The 22,038-nt window shown below is 41.8% G+C and overlaps 1 protein-coding gene across 1 annotated transcript; it reads left to right on the forward strand.

The window, feature by feature from the left end:
• The first annotated feature begins 709 nt into the window (after positions 1 to 709).
• On the forward strand, positions 710 to 18,195 carry dll3 (delta like canonical Notch ligand 3). Its single transcript, XM_022767353.1, has 10 exons — positions 710 to 983; positions 1,502 to 1,738; positions 2,042 to 2,102; positions 2,543 to 2,800; positions 4,042 to 4,230; positions 6,998 to 7,167; positions 7,375 to 7,591; positions 14,083 to 14,827; positions 15,250 to 15,364; positions 16,546 to 18,195. The coding sequence occupies exons 1-10, from the start codon at positions 933 to 935 to the stop codon at positions 16,549 to 16,551; spliced, it is 2,049 nt and encodes a 682-aa protein (XP_022623074.1). The 5' UTR covers positions 710 to 932; the 3' UTR covers positions 16,552 to 18,195.
• The last annotated feature ends 3,843 nt before the right edge of the window (positions 18,196 to 22,038 follow it).

Consider the following 22,038-nt stretch of genomic DNA (forward strand, 5'->3'; position numbering starts at 1 on the left):
CAGTTTGTTCTATTGCTCTGCTATAATTGCCTCCTCGGTGGTGAAAGCGAATCAAAGCCCCCCCTCACCACCAATACCTCCTCCCATCATGCATGGTCCCATGGCAGACTCATTGGCACTCCACACTGTAAGAAATGTCCCCTCACCACTTAGACCCACTGACTCCACATTAGTTTCACACTTTTACATAAAAGCAGCAGAGTCTTAAAGCAGCTGCAAGACTTGATGCGTTCACATTGTATTTATAACCAAAGAAACTTGGCTCATCTTAGACTCACGGTTCAAGTCTGTGCACGTAAAACAAATAGAAACCAAAGGCTGTCCGGAAAGCTCCGAAACAACCATCTCCAATAATACAATACGTTGGCTTGCTGTCAGCAGTATAAAGGGAACTCCGCTGCGCCTCGTCTGCAGTGAAATTTCAGCTGTAGTGATTCCTGGTCCTGGGCTTGTTTGACAAGAAGTTTCAGTCGTTTGATTTTTTTTCAGGAACTGAGGGAAAGTTTCGGTTTGAATGAACCAAGTTCAATCACAGCACGTGTTTCAGCGGCGGAGGAGCACTCGTTGTTCAGGTGAATATTTTTTGCAGCGCCCCCCTCTCCTCCTTCCCCTCCTCCCACACACTCCTCCTCCTCCTCCTCCTCCGTTGCTGCCTGTTAAAAGGCTGAGGTGTATCTGCTGCAGCCACAGTCCAAAGTTCAGTGGCCGAGCGGATATTTCCTCTGTTATTTTCTTTTGCTCCATCCAGACCGCTGACCACTGACTGCTCCTTGACTTTAAACCTGTTTCTATTCATTTGTGGGTGTTTTTATTTTTTTTATTTTTGTTTCTTCACTTTAATTGTTTCTTCACCCGTTTGGATTTTACGCACTTATTAACTTACCTTGGAACCTCCGGCGCCTTCTGCCCTGGACGCTCCGTGCCGACACGCCATGTCGCGTTTGTTACTGTCGTGTCTCCTACTGTTTGTATCAGCGCAGACGGTGAGTAGCACTGACAGCAAACTCAGAAGAATTCTGCTTATTTTTCACCTTAAAACCGCAACGGTTTGGGGTTTTTCTTGGGGAAGTTTGGAGACGTGCGCTTTTACGCGCAGCGTTGCCGAGCTCTCTCTTATGTTTACTTCATTTCTGCGGGACGTAAAAGTGCTTAGGTTTTGATTTTATACATGTATGGATATCTAAATGGTTGATGGTGCGCTGCAAGGAGTCAGAAGTCACAATTATCATCGATGTCTGCAGAAATCAAATGAAACGTATACCGCCCCTTTCATTGTATAACGTTTTCCGCCGTGTACGGGCTGCGTGGGTGTGCATGTTCGTGACTTCTAGCGCGTGTTTTGTGTATTTTTTCCTCCCAGCATCTATACATTATTTTCACATGATATTCTATTTCACGCTCAGTATTTGACCCCCTCTATCTTTCGCCCCCCCCACCCCCCCCCCCCCCACCTCAGTCGACACACCCACACACACACACACACACACACACACACACTCAGGCACTCTCCAATGGGGCCTTCGAGCTGAAGATCGAATCCTTCACCAGCTCCCGCGGCTTCTGTCGCTACCAGGACTGCCAGCTGTTTTTCCGCGTGTGCCTCAAGCACTCACAGGACGTCATCAACCCAGAGCCGCCTTGCACATACGGCACCGCGCTCACCGAGATCCTCGGCGCCGACTCCAACTCCATTTCCAAGAGCGAGCCCGTCAGGGTGCCCTTACAATTCAAGTGGCCGGTAAGTGACGAAAATCACACGAGTCCACCTTCACTCCTCCTGTAATCTGTGATTCACATGACTCTGATGAAGCATACAGTTCAGTGACAGCTTTCATTTATTTCACTTCTTATTCAGTTATTTCATGCACAGCTTTTCCCTCTTGTTGTGGATCTGTTACCGCGTGGAGGGTAAATAAATTACACTGACTAAATGGAGAAAGAAATTCAGAGTCATGTGCAGAACTTAACATCCCCACCCCCCACTAGTCAAATGCACATGACTGGATGTGGTCATTAATCGACCCCCTCTCATTCATTTCAGGGGACTTTCTCTCTGATCATCGAAGCCTGGAACGCGGAGCCCTCAGGTCTGGAATCTACAGGTAAACTGCTGCTGCTGCTGCAGTGTCGCTGCTTCACCGCCAGGCGGCGACAGCGGTGCTGTTTCCCCCTGAAAACACACATGTAGAGAGGAGAGTGCATGTTTGACTATAACACAACTTTAATAGAGAGGTCCAGTTGTGAAGAGCGGCTGTAACTGCTGTTATATGTTTTTTTTTATACTTCAGTAAGTTGTGGTCATGTTAAATAGACACAGACACCATGTCCCAGTCTTCTGTATATCCAAGTCACTCTGAACTTACAGACTTTTTAGGTCATATACACATATTATAGATATACAGCTTAAGATCAAAGAAAGCACATAGGATTGTGTCACTGGAAAACTGTCCATACAGTCCCTGTAGGAAGATTATAGTGTTCCAGATTAATTAGAGAACAAGTCTAGTTATCTAACAACCTTGATGTTCCCTTGTTCATCCAGAGAACCAGAACAACCTCATCAGCCGGCTGGCGACCCGACGCAGGCTGACCGCTGGAGGGGAATGGTCCCAAGACGTGCACTTTGGCAACCAGAGCGAGCTCCGCTACTCCTACCACGTGGTTTGCAACGAGCACTACTACGGCGAGGCCTGCTCCACCTACTGCAAACCCCGCAACGACAGCCTCGGCCACTACAGCTGCGACAACAAGGGGAGCCGCCACTGCCTGGAGGGCTGGAGTGGCGAGTACTGCACTAAAGGTGAGTCTGAACTGGACTTCAACTGCTCCCTGTAACCAAACTGTAAGGCCTATATCGTGCTTTCAAGGGCTGAACCAGTGATTGTGCATCTTTATTCAAATCAGAGCTGTTTTTATGTTTGACCACACACTGTAGTTCAACAAATACAAATCTCATGCATTTAAATAAACTCTTTAAGTAAATGGACTAAAAAACAGCGCACAGGTACTATAAAGCATCATTATGTTGTTGTAATGTTATATTAAGGGTTTCATCTTTGTATTTGCCAACTAATAGTGAACTCAATGTGACCATATTATACTGAAAATCTGCTATAGTTTGGCTTTAACTTATTCTTATAATCTTCATGTAAGGACTTGGATGCTTTCATGGTTTTTTTATTTGTGTCAGTTTAGTGTCCTTGTAGGAGCCTGTGATATTGGCACAGCATAAAGCTTGCGGACGAGACCCAAGTGTTTCCCATTGTTTGAAGCTGATGTTAAATTTTAAAGAAGTTCTTGCATCATTTACACATCAGATACACAACGAGTTCAGCAGCGCTTCAATAAAGCTCCAGAACTGGCTGTAAAACAGGAGTTAACACTGTTTCTGTACAGTTGAATGACCCCTCCTCCTCTTGCTCTCCTCTCCCTCCATTTTTATCCCAACGTTTCTTCAGATTTGGAGGGAGGGGGGAGGCGAGGGGGATAAATAATAGGACCCTTGGCGCTTCATTTTTTTGTCCAGTGGCCTTGAAATTGTTAAGTCAAGCAGTTGTCAACGCTATCGTCGGCCCTGGTGACTGTGGAGGACAAAAAAGATCTTAGCGCTTCTGTCGTTTCCAGTGCATGTGTGTTGGCTCTGAGGTCTGCTCCTTTTGTTTTGAGCTCAACAATGGGCCCCTGGTCGGCCCCCAGTCGGCCCCCGGCCCGCCCGCTTTAACAGGGACACGCGCTGGAGCTTAATGTGTGCTGCCTTGCGTGAAAGGAGACAGCATGTGTTGCTTTTGTTGTGTGGGCCAGCTGCTTCATTCAGTACTTAACAAGCACTTGTAGGGGAGGTGTGTGTGTGTGTGTGTGTCAGAGAGAGAGAGAGGCCCTATGAGGGGAGGGGAGTTGTTTTGCGATTTGAACGAAGAACATGAGACACACATGCACTCATATTAATATACTCTCCTTCGTCCTCCCCCTTTCTCCCTTTCCCTCTCTTTCTTTGACCTCCCTCCTTCTCTCCGTGCGTTCTCCCTCTCCTCCTCCCATCAGCCATCTGTCCCGCAGGGTGCAGTGAGAAAGGTTTCTGCAAGTCTCCCGGGAAGTGTGAGTGCCGGCGTGGCTGGCAGGGCGAGCGCTGCGACGAGTGCGCCCGACACCCTGGCTGCATCCATGGGACCTGCGAGCAGCCCTGGCAGTGCACCTGCAAGGAAGGGTGGGGCGGCCTGTATTGTGACCAAGGTGGGTTCAAGCTCAGTCAGTGGTATATTCCCACCTGCACAAGCACATCAGACTCAAGATAATGTGAGTCTGAGGCTACAGCAGAGGAACAGGGGCAGATGACTATGGCGAACTAAAATGTTAATTATGACTAAAGAGAGCGACTAAAAGAGACAGAAATGCTTCTCTACAACAAGACTAACAGGTTCAGAGATTTTTACAAATCATCATTGGCGTTATCAGTATTATGTCATTGTTGCATGTTCATGTCGATGAACTCATGGCCTGAGATGAAAAGTCTTGTGCTGTGGTGCATTCATGCGCCCTGCAAAACTTGTCAGACATTTTTAATCCAAGAAAACTCCAACTTTACACAAGCACTGTCAAAATGTTTGCTTAATGTTTGTCTTGTTTGCTTGTGAGTACAATTATTCAACAGCTGACGCTCAAGTCTGAGAGATGGAGCTTGGCACCAGCACATAAGATAAACCCTGAACCTTTCCTGCTTTCAACAGCGATAATTCAGCCTCTAACAGAAATCTTAGGGGACATGATATCGACTTTGGTGGATTGACTATTGCAAGTTTCAAATCTCTCTAAGTTGATTGTGAAGGCTTCTTCCAGTGTCTTTGAAACACTTTCAAATAATATTTGTAAATAGGGATCCCTGTTGTTTTAGGATTTTAATGTGAAAACAGGGCAAAAAAAGTCTGTTTAAACTTGGACTAACTAATTTTTTCTATTCACCTGTAGGGACGGACTGTGAGTTTGTTATGACATTAATTAATTAATCAATTAACAGTTATATAGAAATGAAGGACAGTAAGTGGAAGATAAACAGGATAAAATTAAACCACAGCACATCAGGAAGTGACTGAAAACGTAGGTAAAAACATCTCATACATGTAAATTTTAAAAACTAGTGTTATTATGGTGTAAATATAAAACACATATTTCAAACTCCTATAACTGTTCTGTGTCAGTTATTATCTGCACATGAACAAATAATGAAAAACATTTCTCATTATCAACACGATCGCATCTATTTCACTAAAGAAGCATGTAATGTAAAACTTTTTAACCCAAAATGTTAAATATTAATGCCAATGTCCAGCCTATCCACACCAGCAGAGTGTTTGGGTTGGTGGTGAATCGAAACAGGTGAAATTACAATATCTGTAAATGCCTCCTAAAAGTAGCTGAGAACCAGTCGAAACTTTCCTTAGCATAAAAGCAGATGTGAAGCCATTGACTAAATAACTGACAAAAGACTTCATACTATTAATAATAATGATGTTTTTGAAAAGCTTTTTGTCACCTGATGTTACAGAAAACTCCTCGGTAGGCTGTAGATCTGGGAGGGGAGAACTGGGTCACCTTTCACTGCTTTATTTATCAGATATGAGACTAAATACAGCCCTTAATGAACACATCTGCCCAGATGTGCCACAGGGCTCTATCCTTGATCCTCTTCCATTGTACCCTCTTCATCTGGTTGAAGAGTTTTGCTGATGATGGACATTTTTACCTGTATATCTACACTGTGATTAAACAGAACCTTTAGGTTTAGGTCCAGGTTTAGATCTGTGTTTAAATATGGAATCGGTCTCATAGCAGTTTCAGTTAAACCAGCCTTTGACCTGGATTGTTGTAAATATCTGTTCACCACGCTGAGTCCAAAATGCTGCTACAAACGTATAACTAACTTTTGGAATCTTTCTCCCTTGATCCTTGGATGATTTGGAGGCATCTGACCTTTGACACGAATGATCATAATTCCTGCTTTAAACATAAATCTTTTTTGTTATTGTATAGAAAATTTGTTTTACAAAGCGCTTTATAAATGAAGTTTACATACATCATACAAGAAGGTTTGAGTTGGTGTAAATGTGCCATAGTGCTGATGTTATAACAACAGATGTCTTAGTTTTGTTTGTGGATGGTTTGGCCAGGAGGACATTAAGAATGAGCTTGAACCAAGACCAGAAAACTGACTCACTGTTTCAAACCTGGCAAAACATTACCATTTGTCCCTCTGAGCTGTGTGACTTTTCATGTCCAGATATCATCAGAGTGCCTAGAGACAAAGGTTTGAAAACACATTGCAGAATGTGCTGTTTCCTGGCTCTGTATAGCAGTTTTGGATGTTGAATGTGAATCTTGTCATTTTGTGTTTTCAGCTCAACTATCACATCCCTTTCAGTTCAGTTTAAATCTGGACAAATCTCCCACAATCTCATTTGACTTGACTTCCTACACTGTCTTCACTCACTGTGAGGCAAAGGGAGGTTTAAACATTTTTACATAAATATGAGACATCCAAGCAGGACATGTGTAAATGTTTGATTCATTTCATCTGTTGTACAGAAGTACCACCAAACTCCCTCCTTTCATTAGAGATACAGTTGCTGCTTCAGACAAAGAAACGTCATGAAATTTAGGCCACTTGAAATCAAGATTCATTTTTCTATGGAGGATCAGATATCAAGGAAAGAAAGCAGTTTGGCACCATCCAATGGTGCTCTATTGTTCAAATGTTCATTTAGAAGTTTGAAAAGATTTTGAAAGGGAAGTGAAATCTAACACTAAAACAGACGAAACACCTTGCTCATTTTCATCCATACAAATTTGATTTAGTTTTTACAATACAAGGAATTAAAATCTTAATGACACCATGAAAACACAGGCAGCTCCATGTGTGACTCTTGTTTCCTGTTGTAGCTGATGCTACCATGAGTTGCTTCATTAACCTAACCTGAGCTGTTACTATTTTCCTTCCTCACTCCAGACCTGAACTACTGCACCAACCACAAGCCGTGCCAGAACGGTGCCTCATGCACCAACACCGGCCAGGGCAGCTACACCTGCACCTGCCGGCCCGGGTTCACTGGCAAAAACTGTGAGCTCGAGACCAGCGAGTGCGACAGCAACCCCTGCAAGAACAGCGGCAGCTGCAAAGTAAGTCAACGCTCCAGATCTGATGGAGCTGTCATCTGTCATTCTCATCTTCATTGAGATCAATAAAGTTTTGATGAATGGATTCAACTTTAAGTTTTAGTCATTCAGTAACCTCAGAGCTTTCTAACATTTAGACCAAGACAGAAACACATTATTAGAGCTGTGCCTGGACTGACGCCCTGTTGTCTCCTCCTGTCTTTCCCTCAGGATCTGGTGAATGATTATTCGTGTGCATGCCCTCAGGGCTTCTACGGGAAGAACTGTGAGATCAGTGCCATGACATGCGCAGACGGCCCGTGTTTTAATGGAGGGACCTGTGTGGGGAATGTTGCTGGCGGCTACAGCTGCAGCTGCCCGCCTGGCTACACAGGCTCCAACTGCGAGAAGAGGATCGACAGGTGCAGCAGCAACCCCTGTGCTAATGGTACGGAACATCTGTAACTTGCTTCATTTACTTTTTATATGTCACACTGCAATGATTTTACCACCACCACTCACATACTTAGATTCTGAGGTTAGATTAAGCTTTTTTATTTGTTTGCTGCAGCCTCGTAGGTGGATTCAACACCTGTGTAGCACTCTCTAACAGCATTGTTAGCTTCAGAGTTTATTACACAGTGAAACACAAAGGTTGATTTTGTTAAAGTACAGATAAGTGAGCACTTAAGGAAGCCTGAATAGCTATAGAAGAGAGCACAAGGCAGTTGATGGTTTATGCAAAATATGAAAACAGTCAGTCAGGTGTGCTGGTGTGGGGTGCACACCTGAGTTTGTTTTTAGAGGATTGGATTTGATGGTGATAATCACTTAACACAAAAACACAATGCAAGATTAACCAACTGCAGCAGAAATCAGTCCCAGCCAGCCTTGTGTATGGTTTACTCTTAAAGGGCAACTGTGAAATAATTTCCTGTCACTGTCAATGAGGCCAAAATGTACCTGTTTGCCTTAGACCTGGTTTGTGTGACCGGTCCTGTGCTTGCTGAGTGAATCCGACCCTGCAAACTGGTTAAAAAAAGACTAAAAACATGGAGCATATGACATGTGTCTGAGCCTCTGATTTCTGAGTTAGGAAAAAAAACAGTTATGAAGCAGGTTGGCGTTATTGTGTGACTTTGCAGGAGTTCAGACTTGCAGTAAGCTAGCATTCGATCGATTTCTCCTTCATCCCAGTGACACAGCTCCAGATGTTGACGGATCTTAAGCATCTTGGCTGTTTTGCTTTGCAGTTGTGTGATAGACGGTTGTTCCGCTCACATGTTCTGTGGAATGACACCAGAATCTGATATCTGATTTAGTAGATGTTTCCTGCCTGAGCTGAGGTTCTTGTCTCTGTAGTTACAAACAGTCGGTTAAAGTGTAACAGCAAGAGATTAAAGTGAAGGTCATCTGACTGATCAGATGGAAACATGAAGCTCTTCTTTTGGTCAATTTTTTCTTTTCTGTTATAGCTGTGGTGTTTGTGGAGTTATGAAATAGTTTGTAAAGTAGCTATAGATTATGAAGAGACCCTCTTAGATCATTACTTATCTTTTCAGCAGGTAAAATACAACAACTTGCCAAGCAGGTCGACTGCCCTGCTACTATTAGTCCTACTGGGACAAACCGAAGAGACTGTGGGTTATCTAATCATGAATTCACTCTGAGTTTGGTTGAACTAGACTGACAGCCTTGTTGTGCAGTTTAAACTCAGGTAGGAAGCGTCCTTGTCAGTGTTGAGCTGCACTCAGTTCAGCCCTTTGAAGGAATTGTAGTTTGCAGGGGTACAAACTGGACAAGGTGTCAGAAACAAGCACGTCTTTGTGTTAGTAGATCTTCCCCCTCGCTGACTGGATCCATATGTCACAGATCGTTTCGAAATATTCAGGAGCATCACATTTTTCACAGTTTGTCAAAAATACCACATGGTGCACCATCATGAGTGAACATATTTGGTTTCCTCACACCCTCCTGTGTCTTGATGTTGTGACAGGCTGTGTATCCTGAAGGCTGGATTATTGATCAGTTTATCATTTATTTATACAGCACAGGAAACAGGTAGAAAAAAACAGGTATGATGATTAAATGATTGAAAGGGAACAACCAGATGAACTGCCACATTACAGAAAACTAATCTGTTTCCTATCAAAACTTTAACTACTTGTTGGATTGAATAGACATGTATGACTTTTTTACTGCTTCTAAAATGATATAACACTAATGATGTGTTGCATCTCTGTCTCTAAAGAGTGTACAATAACTTCTTTGTGAATATTTGTCACTATTGGCTCAAACTCACACATAATTTTATATCTCTGGGTTTTCAAGTTTGCAATATGTGCAGTATTTTATCATCAATCAATATCAGTCTAACAATCAGATTCAATTAACTTGTGTCATTGGGGAAAACACATATGTACAGGCGTGTTAGTTAAGTTAAAATAGTTAAAATATAAGTTTCCCAAGAATTGAGCCCTGTGGAACGCCATACCTAATATTGCAGGAGCAGTTACACAGACTGCTTTGTCTGTAAGTGCAAAGGTTTTTATACAAACACAGAACCCAGACCTAAAAGAACAAGACACAAGACAGAAACTTTGTTTGCATTAGTATTGCTGCTCAAGACATGTAAAGTTTGGATAAGAGTTGTAAAACGAATGAAATGAAAATGAAAAGCTCCAAAACCAAAAAAAGATTAATAGCCAATTAGCAGAAAAAAGGAAGTATGAGATGATCACACACCAACATCCAACAGTTACAATGAAAGCACAAATACTTAAAGAAGCCCCAGACTTCCTAATTTACAAATGATTCATTTCCAATTGACTTCTTGAGAGTTTCGCTCTCTCACTCAGATTCAGCTGTTTTTTTTTTAAAGTTAAGGACACTTTCTGTGATTTTCTTATTGTTACAACTAATAAGCACCTACCCTGTTTAATTTTTATGACCAGATCATTTAATAAGTAATAATGTGGTCATATAAATAAAACATATTAATGATTATCTTAGTTTAAAGGTCATTGGTTGGATAATAACAATGACTAATGTGTTGGATCAGTGTGAGGAATCAGAGACACTGTTCTCTACCAATCTGTTATCATTATATTATAAAACAGTGAAATGCCACTAATGGTTTATGAACATTCACTCACTCATTTTCTAAGAAAATATGTTGTTGCCCACAGAGTCTTATAGAGGATTTTCATTGCAGGTTTTACATATATCTCAGTGTTTAATACAGTTTAAAGAACAATAGTGACTTCAAACAGCAACACATTCATTGTTCAGTGAGTTTCAGAGATGGGAAAGGCATGTACAGTGTGCATGCTTACATATAATAAACAGGACTTAATGCACTGGCACTGGCTGAACAAAATCCTTGAGGAGCTGTAGGAGTCAGCTGAGCTCGGATCAGTTTTCTCCAGGCTGAAGTAGTGAGGGGTCGTTGCTTCGTCCTGCATCCATCATCTGGTTTATAAATGAAACTCTCCGGGTGCTTTGAACCTTGGAGTGAGCACTTCAGACGTGATGGAGGGTGAATTTTACTGGTCAAGCAGGAAGTGTGAATATCCTGAGGGTTTCTTTGGAATCATTTGGTCGTTGTTTGTTATTTTTACTGTGTGCAAATATTTCTGTGTTGCCACATTTCCAGGAAGGAGAGGAGAGGGCAGAAGTTACTGAACTCAGCTGACACTTCTGAGTTTATGTCTCAACTGAATGAGCATAATAGACATTACCCCGAACTTCAGGTTTTATCCTCAGCCTGCAGACAGATTTTAAAAACAGAAGCTTTATTTGTCTGTTATTATTTGTCAAATTGATCAAATTCAGTTATGATTTGATTGCTGTGATTACAAATGTAAAGTTTGAGTTTCCACCGGTCCACCAGAGATGGACTCACATCAGCTATGTGTGGTGGAAACTCAAACCTTAAATTTATAATCACACACACACCCCCCCCCCCCCCCCCCCCCCCCCCCACCCCCCCCACACACCCACACACACACACACACACACACACACACGCGCGCGCGCGCACACATACAGTGTGTGTCAGCGAGCTGATAAATGGATAAACTGGATTGTCACGTAGGAGCATGTCTTATCACCTTCCATCTGATAGCACAAACATTTTCTTCATCATTGTTGCCGTTGTCGACAGGCATGTTTTTAGCGGTCAGCCCTCAGTCTCTCTGTCTCTACCTGGCTGCATTCGGGCTGCTGTCTCGGGCAGGAATGCAGCTCTGGCAGCGGATCTCAGCCTGATAAAGCAGTCAGCACCAGGTTGATGCACGGCTCATTTCTCTCTGGAAATGCAGAGCTGAACCTTTTGTGTCCCAGAAGGACCTCACAACAAAGTTTTACAAGATAATTGATGCAAAATTTACATTTACCCTGTGTGTGTGTGTGTGTGTGTGTGTGTGTGTGTGTGTGTGTGTGTGTGTGTGTGTGTGTGTGTGTGTGTGGAGGAGCCTTGGGCTGGTGTTTCTGCATGTTTAACTCATTTACTACAAATTACATAGTGCTTGCATCACTGCTGAACATTTTCCAAAATATACCATCCTTTTTTTCCGTACAGTCATCACTCTCACTCTCTTTTTATTAGCTTGCAGAGACTTGAAACTTGCTGCAGAGAGATCATCTATCACAGTCAACACTGTAATCCACTGTAATGTGGAAATTGTCAATCTGTTGTGTTTATATTACTGGACATGCAAATCTTGAAAGGCATCTGCTTAACAGCAGCTCTTTTGTAATGCAAGAAAACAAATGCAACAAACTTACGGCTGCCACGATCTCAAGTTGTCAAGTCTAGGATGTTTGAGTTTCCTGCACAAGTCAGACTTCAGATCTATGAGGATGATGAAATTAGTTTTGATTGAAAAAGGAAGATGTTTATTGTGACAGATTAGCTATCTGAAAATAGTTTCAAGTCTCTGCATGTTGATTTTCGCAGCTCTGTGAAATGAACTGAAAAACCAAAAGCTGCCTGGAAGGAGGAGAAACATGGTTTGGAAAACATCCAACAGTAAACATTACAGGATGTGTAGTAGATTGGATTAAACACTGGTGTTAAAACTTTTAGGAGTGTGGATGTTTTTGGAACTTTTCGACGGCACTGAGTTGGAAATGTTGTTTATCAGAGAGGACGGATCATCAGGAAATCATTGTGACTAACAGGAAAAAATAACTGCTTTTTCATAGAGAAAGAAGGATGCAGACAGATTCTCAGGGTTTGTTCAGTCACTTCGGTCATTCTCACGTCAGACGGACGTCAAACTGTCGAGTTTTCTTACTAGAGCAGACACATAATCAGGATCAGCTGGCTCCAGTGGTAGAAGTGTTATTGCAAAATAAGGCTGTATCACTGAATATTACAATTAACATACAGTTATCGTTGCCCTGCTGAGTGGACTCATCTCTGAGGATCCCACTGCAGCCTGCAGTCCTCCCTCAGGTCCTCATTAGCGTGTAGAAACTGCCGTCTGCTTATCTTGAATCTACAGGCATTCCTGCCTTTCAGTGAGCCTGAAAGGAAAGAGGCTCTGATCACTGATGCCTGCTTGTTTGTAGGTCTGCTCTGTTTGCATTGCAACGCTGCACTGAACAACCAAATATGGAGGTGATTTTACAGTGTTTACGTTGTAGTTTGAGTGTCACAGTGTTGCCCTCAAACAACCCCACATATCCAGTTTAAATATCTTCAGTAGTTCAGTAACTGCAGGACAAGTATCCTCGAGTCTTCTCCTCTTTCCTTTCCTTTCTGCAAGATTTAAGTCTTTTTAGTCTTTCTCAGTAAATGCCACTGTTCAGGCAGGTCATGTGACATGTGGAAAACATCTGAGGCTGTTTCTAATCACACACGTTTCTCTCCTGATGAGCAGCATCTGTTATGCGGAAATGTTCTATTAAACAAAGGTTTTTTTCTACCCCTCTCTCCTCTCTCTCCACCTTCCTTTCTGTGCACATAGTGTCTAAAAAAAGTTTGTGAATTATTGTGAATTATTTCTTGCTTATTCCATCAACAACATCACAACTCCCTGGATAATTCTCAGTCAAATCTTCGCCAAGTCTTGAATTAAATATTACACATTCAAGTCATAATTTTGATACTTTCAGACTGAAACGCTGCTTTTGATGCAGTTGATTACATTATACAGTACCTCTATAAAGACTCCCTGATAGAGTATTAAGTCAGTTTGGGCTGGCAGAGACACTTTGGCGTCCCCCAGGGCTCCACTCTGGGTTGTCTGTTTTTCTCACTTTATGCTGCTACCAGAAAATCTTACCAGTAAATATAAGATTACATTTTGTAGATATACAGCTGATACTCCTGTTACATTTCTGTTGCTCAGTAATGTTGGCCCCATTGATAACCACCATCTCAAAGGATATTTTATCACGTTTCCAACATGGTATGTTTTTTGATTTTAGGATTATTTTCATATTACAACCTTTTCTCTTTAATTTATGCATGCTTTCAAAATGCTGCAGCCAGTGTTTTGTTATGGATGCCTTAGCCATCTTGTTTCCTTTCCACCGTCTCCCCTTCTCTGTTTGTGAGACACTGGTCTAGATCAGTCAGACATAAGGGCTTTATAATCCTCTGACATTTTCAAAAGAAATGTGTATATTTTTACCTTTACATAGGTGGAAATCATTTTTTATGTTATCATTTGTTGAGTTGATATTGTCTTGTGTCCAAATGTTGTGTCTAGTATTTGAAGCATGTACTGCAGCCATGCACAAAATAGGGACCACATAATTTTGTCTGAATTTGCCTCTTTTGAAACAAACCATAAAACCTACTTTTGTTTGTTACATAATTACTTGTTTAAACATCTGTCCTCCCTCCCATGCCATTGTGTTCAGGCGTTAAACTCCCTCCAGTTGTGTGTTACTGACTATAACCTTTCTGTCTCTGTGTCTCTGCAGGTGCTCAGTGTTTGGACCTCGGTCACCGTGTCATGTGCCGCTGTCGGCCCGGCTTCACCGGATCTCGCTGCGAGACCAACATCGATGACTGCGCCGGCAACCCCTGCCGCAACGCTGGCACCTGTATCGACGGCATCAACGACTTTACCTGCACGTGCACGCTCGGCTTCATGAGTAAGGACTGTTCCGTGCGCGCCAGCCCCTGTGACCAGTTCCCATGTGATAACGGTGGCACATGTTATACCCATTTCACCGGCCCAGTGTGCCAGTGCCCGCCAGGCTTCATGGGTGCACGGTGCAAGTACCCTGTGAAGACCACCACACCAACCGCGAAACCGCCTGCGAATGGCGATTCCCCTCCTGCGCTTATTGCCGCCGTCGCCCTCGGCCTGGTGACACTGACCCTGCTGGTGTGCGCCGCCATCCACATCCTGCGTCAGCTCTGCCGAAGCAGGGAGCTAACGGCCATTTCCACATCAGTGAAGAATGACCTGGAGGCAGTGAACAACCGCAACGCAGTGATTGGTGGGGGTGGATCCATTAACGGGAGCTTACCAGGAGCCCCGCAGGGCAGTCTGAGAGAGAAGGAGGCCTTCCTCATCCCTGGAGGACAACTTAAAGTGTCCAATAAGGACGCAGCACTGGTCGACAAGGGCAGCGACAACGTGGCCATGTTTAAAAACAAAATGGCGGACTGTAACCTGGCAAAAGAGGAGCAGCACCTGGGAAAGAGCAAGTTTGACCTGTAAGCACCTGATAATGGTTTGATGACTTTGTGTGTGTGTGTGTGTGTGTGTGTGTGTGTGTGTGTGTGTGTCCTCTTTGCTTTTCCTTCTCTGCTCACTTGTTCTTCAGTGTTCTGTGAAGGCAGGTCACAGCGTGTTTGTTTACAGTCTGTTATCTGATCAGTCCAGTGTTCACGCACCTTCNGTGTTTGTGTGTGTGTGTGTGTGTGTGTGTGTGTGTGTGTGTGTGTGTCCTCTTTGCTTTTCCTTCTCTGCTCACTTGTTCTTCAGTGTTCTGTGAAGGCAGGTCACAGCGTGTTTGTTTACAGTCTGTTATCTGATCAGTCCAGTGTTCACGCACCTTCATCAACTATTTCTGTCAGAATTGTTTGTTGTTGCTGCCGTACCAACCCCCCTCTCTCTCACTCTCACTCACTAACAGTAAGAAGTGTGACTCGTCCATCATCGTCCCCCCTCTCACTTTTGCAAAGGACAGTCTGTATCACCCAGTGTTCATCATTCAAGAACAGATGGAGCAGTGTGTGTTCGCTACGGAGGTAAGGACACGCCTACCAACACAACCACACAAACATACACACACACTCAAAACAAAGTATCTATGTGGCTTTTATTGACTGAGTCTGTGCAGTGAGCGGAAAGAAGAGAAAAACGAGTCTACACATGTTCACAAATAAAAAAAACTAACCTGTTTGAAAGTTTATTTTAAGTTCAAAACATCTTCACAGCCCCATCATATGATAAGGATAATGATGAATTTGTCTTTTTCACATTTTTTTTCTTAAACTGATCGGTGTTTTTATTGGAAGTGGACAGAAGATATGACTGACTGAAGAATTAGTCTCAGTGAAATGTGAACTTTAATCTTAAATACATTCACCAACAAAAATATTCACCATAAATGTTTGATGTTTTTGAAAATGTACTGAATTGGTTTCACTTGATAATTCATCAATGATTGATTAGAAGTGCTGATCAGGGTTAATTACATTACTGAATATCTAAAAATGTAGATAATCATGAGCTCTACCATCGGCTCAGACATTTAGCTTTTTGGGTAGTTGTTTTATTGATAGCCGCTCTCTAATGCTGACCACACTGCAAACAGCTGTACTGTAATAAATCAGTGTGTAGCCATCATTTTGTTAATTTTCAAGCCAATATTACCATGATCTGATTGGATACAGTGACTTGATAAATAATGTATTTGCCCACCTTTTGACATACCCAAAGTAATGTTTAGATATATATTTAGCATTTCAAATTGTGTCTGATTAACAACAAAAACAACCTTTATTGAACTAACCATCAGTCTCATTTCTGTCTTGATTTAATCTCCAGATGTTCACAGATGTATTGGTGTTGTGGGCTTGACTGGATTAATACATGTAGTGTCTCAACAATTCAAGAATCAACAATTGACAAAAACAATAACAGTTTAGATGTTTCATCAAACCTCACGTAGCGTTAGTTAGTGACAGTGACAATTTCTTGAGTTAAAATTTAGCATCAGGTTGTAGGAATTCAAAATTGCCAAATCTAAACAGGTATTTTATCAATTCAGTAACATAAACATTTGTTTATTCACGTTCATCCCACTTCAGATTTTGAAATGTGATACTACCTGTTTTATGAATGATGGCATGCTTTTAAATTTAACCAAAAAAGATGTGATCACATACGCTGATGACTAACCGCTGTTTCTCTTTCTTGTCCTCAGGTATAACCCTTCAGTTTTCAGACCGACAGCGGAGGAACTTTTATGCTGAAGGCCTGAAGCATTTACTGTCGAGGAAATCTCACCCAGAGGGTCTATTGTACACACATTATTTTATTTAATATTTATTACCGCTGCTCAGTGGAAAGAAACAAAAGGAAAGGACTTTTCTTTTGTTTTTTATTCTTTTCTGCGTTGATACTGACTGTGTTTGGATGACAATGTTTTGGAAAAGAAAGAAAGAGCATCGCAGGAGGAGGGAAAAGAGGAAAGACTGAATGTCTGGCGTCATTTGCACTATTATCTTTCTTTATACATTAAATCTTAATATAATTTTTCTGTCTGTATATCGGAATTTTCTTTGGATCAAACCTGAATGAGAGATGTGATGAGTTGGACCTGTTAACCAATCGGAAAGACCGGTGCCTTAGCTATGCTTCCTAATCATTGTGGCAACCATTTCCTGTACAATTTCACAATAAGGTGTCAATCAAATTGTCAAAGGACCTGCTTACAGGAATGGAGGACAGAACATTTTTGTTTATGGTCAAAAAGACAGAACTTTCCCCCAAATCATTTCTGTTTGAAAGCTGAACTGAACAGATTCTGAGTGACTTTCCACCATCACTCCGTCCATTTTTATTTTAATGTTTTCTATGGCAGTGAAGCATCACATTGTGGCCTATTAGAAGAATAATGACATCAGCCTTACAATCACCGTCAAAGTTACAAACTCTGAAGTGCCTCTTATTTTTTTAAATAATAAAACATTACTGAAACCCAACATTCACAATAAGCAGAATGTTCCCTCTGGAGCCAAGTCAGGGTCTGTCATTTTCAAACCTGGTTTGAAAATGAAAACCCAATCAAATCCGCTGGAACCAGCCCTTTCTACTGGTTTTAATCCATCATATGAATTTCTCCAGTCCTAGACCCAATCCTAATCCCCATTCATATCCCAAACCCCAGTCCCAGATCCTTATCCCAGTCTGAAGGAGTTTTCTGGTGAAGCAGGGAGAGTTTTTACCTCTATCAGCAATCAGCTGTTTCCTCCATTTTCACCTTGTGAACAGATAATCTAAAAGAAAGTCAAACCTGTCTGAGTCCAGCTGAGCTGAATTCATCTTGCAAATCAGTTTCTACGTTTGTCTTTCTGTAACTGCCTATGTTTTCCCTCTGTTTTACAAATTTATTTTTCTATGAAACAAAAAGTGAAAAAAGGTGCTGCCTTTTCTCTTTAGCTGCCTTCATCAACCACTGCTGTCACAGCAAGTAAACAGGAGAACCATAAACACCTGCTGTTCTGCAGTGAAAGAGTTGAGTCTGAACACAGTCTCACCTCCGAGTGTTTTCCTTTTATATTTAAAGAAAAAAAACCTTTTACAACAGTGAAGGACTCCAAAGAGTGTTTTTATTCCACCTTTTTTTTACCTAATCCATTTGATACCAAAAATGTGTGTTTTTTCTGTGTACTATCTTTGTTAATTTAAGAAAACAATGCAATGTGTATATATCCGCCAGAAGATAGTTGTCCTATTTAATTTTGCCCTTTGTAAATAATTTTGTATTTATGAAAGAGAATTGTATATATGTCTATGTTAATGTGCCTAATGTCTCTGTCAGAATCAAGAAATATATTTTTTCATAAATAAATTAGAAAATAACATTAATGTTGCTGTTTTGTGTCATATTTATTTCTCTGTCATTTTACACATTATATGGTAAAACATGAGTAAAAGCAAATGAGATGTTGTGATGTGAGAAAGAATTGAACAAGGTGGATGTGAAAAAATGCCACGATACTTTTATTTTCTATATCGGGACACCAGGGGCCTCATGTACGAAGCCTTGTGTAGACTTCATACTGAAATGTAGTGTACGGACGAAGCTTGAAAGGATTCCAGTCATATTTTCTGTGTGCATCCCAATCAAAGTGATATTGAGTTTACATGCACAAACACTACACTCTTTACACCATAAATTTAATATGCTAATGAACTGAGCTTCTGCTTTCAGAGGGAGAGTCTGGGAACAAGTCTTTATTTGGCATCTGTCCTCTGACATTAAGAACAGAAAATAAATGGAGTGGGAGAATGGTGGATGCTGCTAATGTGTTTTTCCAGTTAACAGTAGTATTAACTTGGTATTTATGTCCACCACACTATCTTAAATTTACACAAATGGAATGCAGCAATGCACTGGGTAAAAGGTGAGAATATCTAGTCTTTTCCAACTTTACACGTTAGTTTATTGACAGAAGTAAATTACTCACTCGGGCAAAGAGCTGGAAAGAGCTGATTCTCAAGTTTAACAGGACAACAAGAATAGGTCAGAACCTAGTATATGTCTGGACCGCCTTTGGCAAAATCCTGATTTTAAAACTGGCGTCATCTGACAAAGTCAACAAACACACAAATGAAAGACAAAGACTGAGCTCTGATTTCACCTGGATTTACTGTAAAATGATCACTCAGAAATAAAGTTAGAAGAGACACAATATCTTTCTTTTTTAAAGTTATTTTTTCAGGCTTTTGCCTTTATTACAGTCATAGTGAGAGAGAGAGAGCGAGAGACAGAGAGAGAGAAAGATAGGATGATATGCAGCAAAGGTCCACAGGCCAGATTTGAACCCTAATGCCACGCACTCCACCAGGGGAACCGCCAGGGCCGGAGACAAGAGTTTAGTCTTTATTAATTCAACTCCAGAATGTAAGAGATATTTGTTTTGAGGTAGGTATTTATGTCTAACTCCCTCTGTTTGATATGTACAGTTGGTCATAGTCGTTTGTATGAAGCCTTGTTACCAATGACTTCTCTCTCTACCTCCCTCTTTCCTGCTCTCTCTGCTCAGTGTGTCTTATGTTTAGTTATTCCTCTTCCTCCTTTATAAATAATTATACATGTAATTAAAGTAGTATATATATTGTAATGGAGGTGAGGCTTGATGTTGATGTTGATTATTGGAAGCGCTCCTCCTCTTCCCTGCAGTTCCTAAGCAGCAGGGTGTAAATACTCCCTTGGGCTTAAGAGGAGTTGATTTAAGTTTATTTAAGTTATAAATTAATTGCTTACACAAGCTACCCATCATGCACCCTGCCAGTTTGTAGCCTCTTCCCAACTATGCAGTTTATTAGGATAAATGAATTGTGGGTTGACTGATCCAGGCATCCTTGCTGTTGTGGCTGGTGGCCTGGATCAGTCAAACAGGCAGTGCGTATTTCCTCGCCGTGTCCCTCTTCAAAGTCAGACCCAACTCAGCATACAGTTCCGCAAAGATGTTCAAGGAAATCTGAAACAGTTGATAGGCCAGTCATCATCATGGGCCAAAATTGGCATGGTCTCTAAATACCTCTCCCCTTGTAATTCTGCTATTCACCATGACCTCTTATAAGGTCAAAGCTGCCATTGTCCTTTTGCACACGTTTTTATGTCCACTTCTTTAGTAGGGCAATTTTAACATGTGGTCCGACAGACTTGTGAATCAGTTCATAATGTTAGTAGTTTCGCTGCATCACCTCTAGTTGTTGCCAATTGACTAAAACCATTAGAAATGTGCGCATGCCAGAAGGAACAGCGACTCTACTCAGAGCTCCCTCCAGATGTCCAAGCTCCTCACCCTGTCTCTAAGGATGAGCCCAGACACCCTGAGGAGGAAACCCATTTCAGCCACTTGTATCTGTGATCTCATTCTTTTGGTCATTACCCAGAGCTGGTGACCATAGGTGAGGGTTGGAACGAAAATCGACTGGTAAATTAAAAGCTTCACCTTCCTGCTCAGCTTCCTCTTCACCACAAAGGTCTGGTACAACGTCAGTATTACTGCTGACACTGCATCAATCCGTCTGTCAATCTCCCGCTCCATCTTACCCTCACACATGAACAAGACCCCAAGATACTTGAAGTCCTTCACTTGGGACAGTAACTCACCCGCAACCTGGAGTGAGCAGTCCACCATTTTCCGGCTGAGAACCATGATCTCAGACTTGGAGCTGCTGATTCTCACCCGAACGCTTTACACTCAGCTGCAAACCTGAACCAAAACTTAATGAAAATTATCTGTGGTTGCAATTTCATTGTTAAAGATAAAATTCATAATTTGGGGTATTTTTTATGACACACACACGTGTGTCTGCGTGTGTGTGTCTGTGTGTATCTGTGTATGTGTCTTGTCTGTGTCTGTTTGTGTGTCTGTGTGTATGTGTCTGTGTATGTGTCTGTGTGTCTGTTTTTGTGTCTGTGTGTGTGTGTCTGTGTGTGTCTGTTTGTGTGTCTGCATGAGTCTCATTTGGTGGATTGCATTAAACATGGCTTAAACATTTCTATCTGTCTGAGTATCAGTGATGATCCTCACTGAGCCGAGTAGTTCTCAGATACACACAGCGTGGAGGCTGATCTCATCACTGCAGCTCCATTATTGTCCAAACACTATTAAAAACACATTGGTGAGACTCACTCTTGCTCTGGGTGACACGTGCCTTTATTACCATTACCATGCCAACACACAATGTAGTTTATTCTGACTTGGTCCCAGACACACCATCCTGCTTCTCCAGATGTTTATGAATGTGGATTAATCTGCCACTGAACAAATTTGCTGTTCTCTCCTGGAATATCATCAACTTCAACTTTATTGTTTCATTCATTTATTATTTTTCTTTTCTCCGAGCTGCATCTTCCTCCTTTCGTTCCCCGTCATGTATTATCTTGACTTCTCTGTAAAAGTGAATAAGCTGAGTCAGTTCAGGTCGGCCCAGGAGGTCTTAGAACACTTCCCATATGTTAGGGGTTAATTTGGGGGTTAATTTTTCCATTTCTCCTACTTTCTCCCTGCTCCTTAAATTCCCACTTTTTCTCCCTCCATGCCTCTGTTCGTCCCTCTCTTCTCACTTTTTCCCCCTCCTTGTGGTTTAAAGTTTCTCTGTGCTGTTAATTAATACAGTGTTTCCTTGTTAATGAGTAGCTGCTGCCACATGTCAAATGGTCAAGCGCACACACACACACACACACACACACACACACACACACACACACACACACACAGGAGGCATGTGGAGAGAACTTCAGACTTTGGCTCACCTGCTGTTCACCCTTGTCTCTAAAACACACACACACGTATACACACACACACACACACACGCACAATGCACGCACGCACATACGCACACACACACACGCCCACACACACACACCTGTCCTCAGGTTGAACTGTGAACTGAGTGTCACATGGTGGAAACAGAAACCAATGGACTTGCAAAAAGCTAATAAAGGTCAAAGGTCACCTGGTGCTTATTGAACGCCTGTTGCCGTTGGTGGTTTGATTCCCACTGTAGTCAAAATGAACAGAAGCTGCACATCATGTATTTTTACGTATTTTAGTATTAGGGCAAAAACAAGAAATCTGAAAACAGTCATTATATTAATACTCAAAAATGTACATCAACCAATCAAACATGTGAAAAGACAGAGTTGAATAGAATAGACTCAGTTTTCTTCACA

The sequence above is a fragment of the Seriola dumerili genome, unplaced genomic scaffold, assembly GCF_002260705.1.
Source record: "Seriola dumerili isolate Sdu_G_001 unplaced genomic scaffold, Sdu_1.0 BDQW01001168.1, whole genome shotgun sequence".
NCBI lineage: Eukaryota > Metazoa > Chordata > Actinopteri > Carangiformes > Carangidae > Seriola > Seriola dumerili.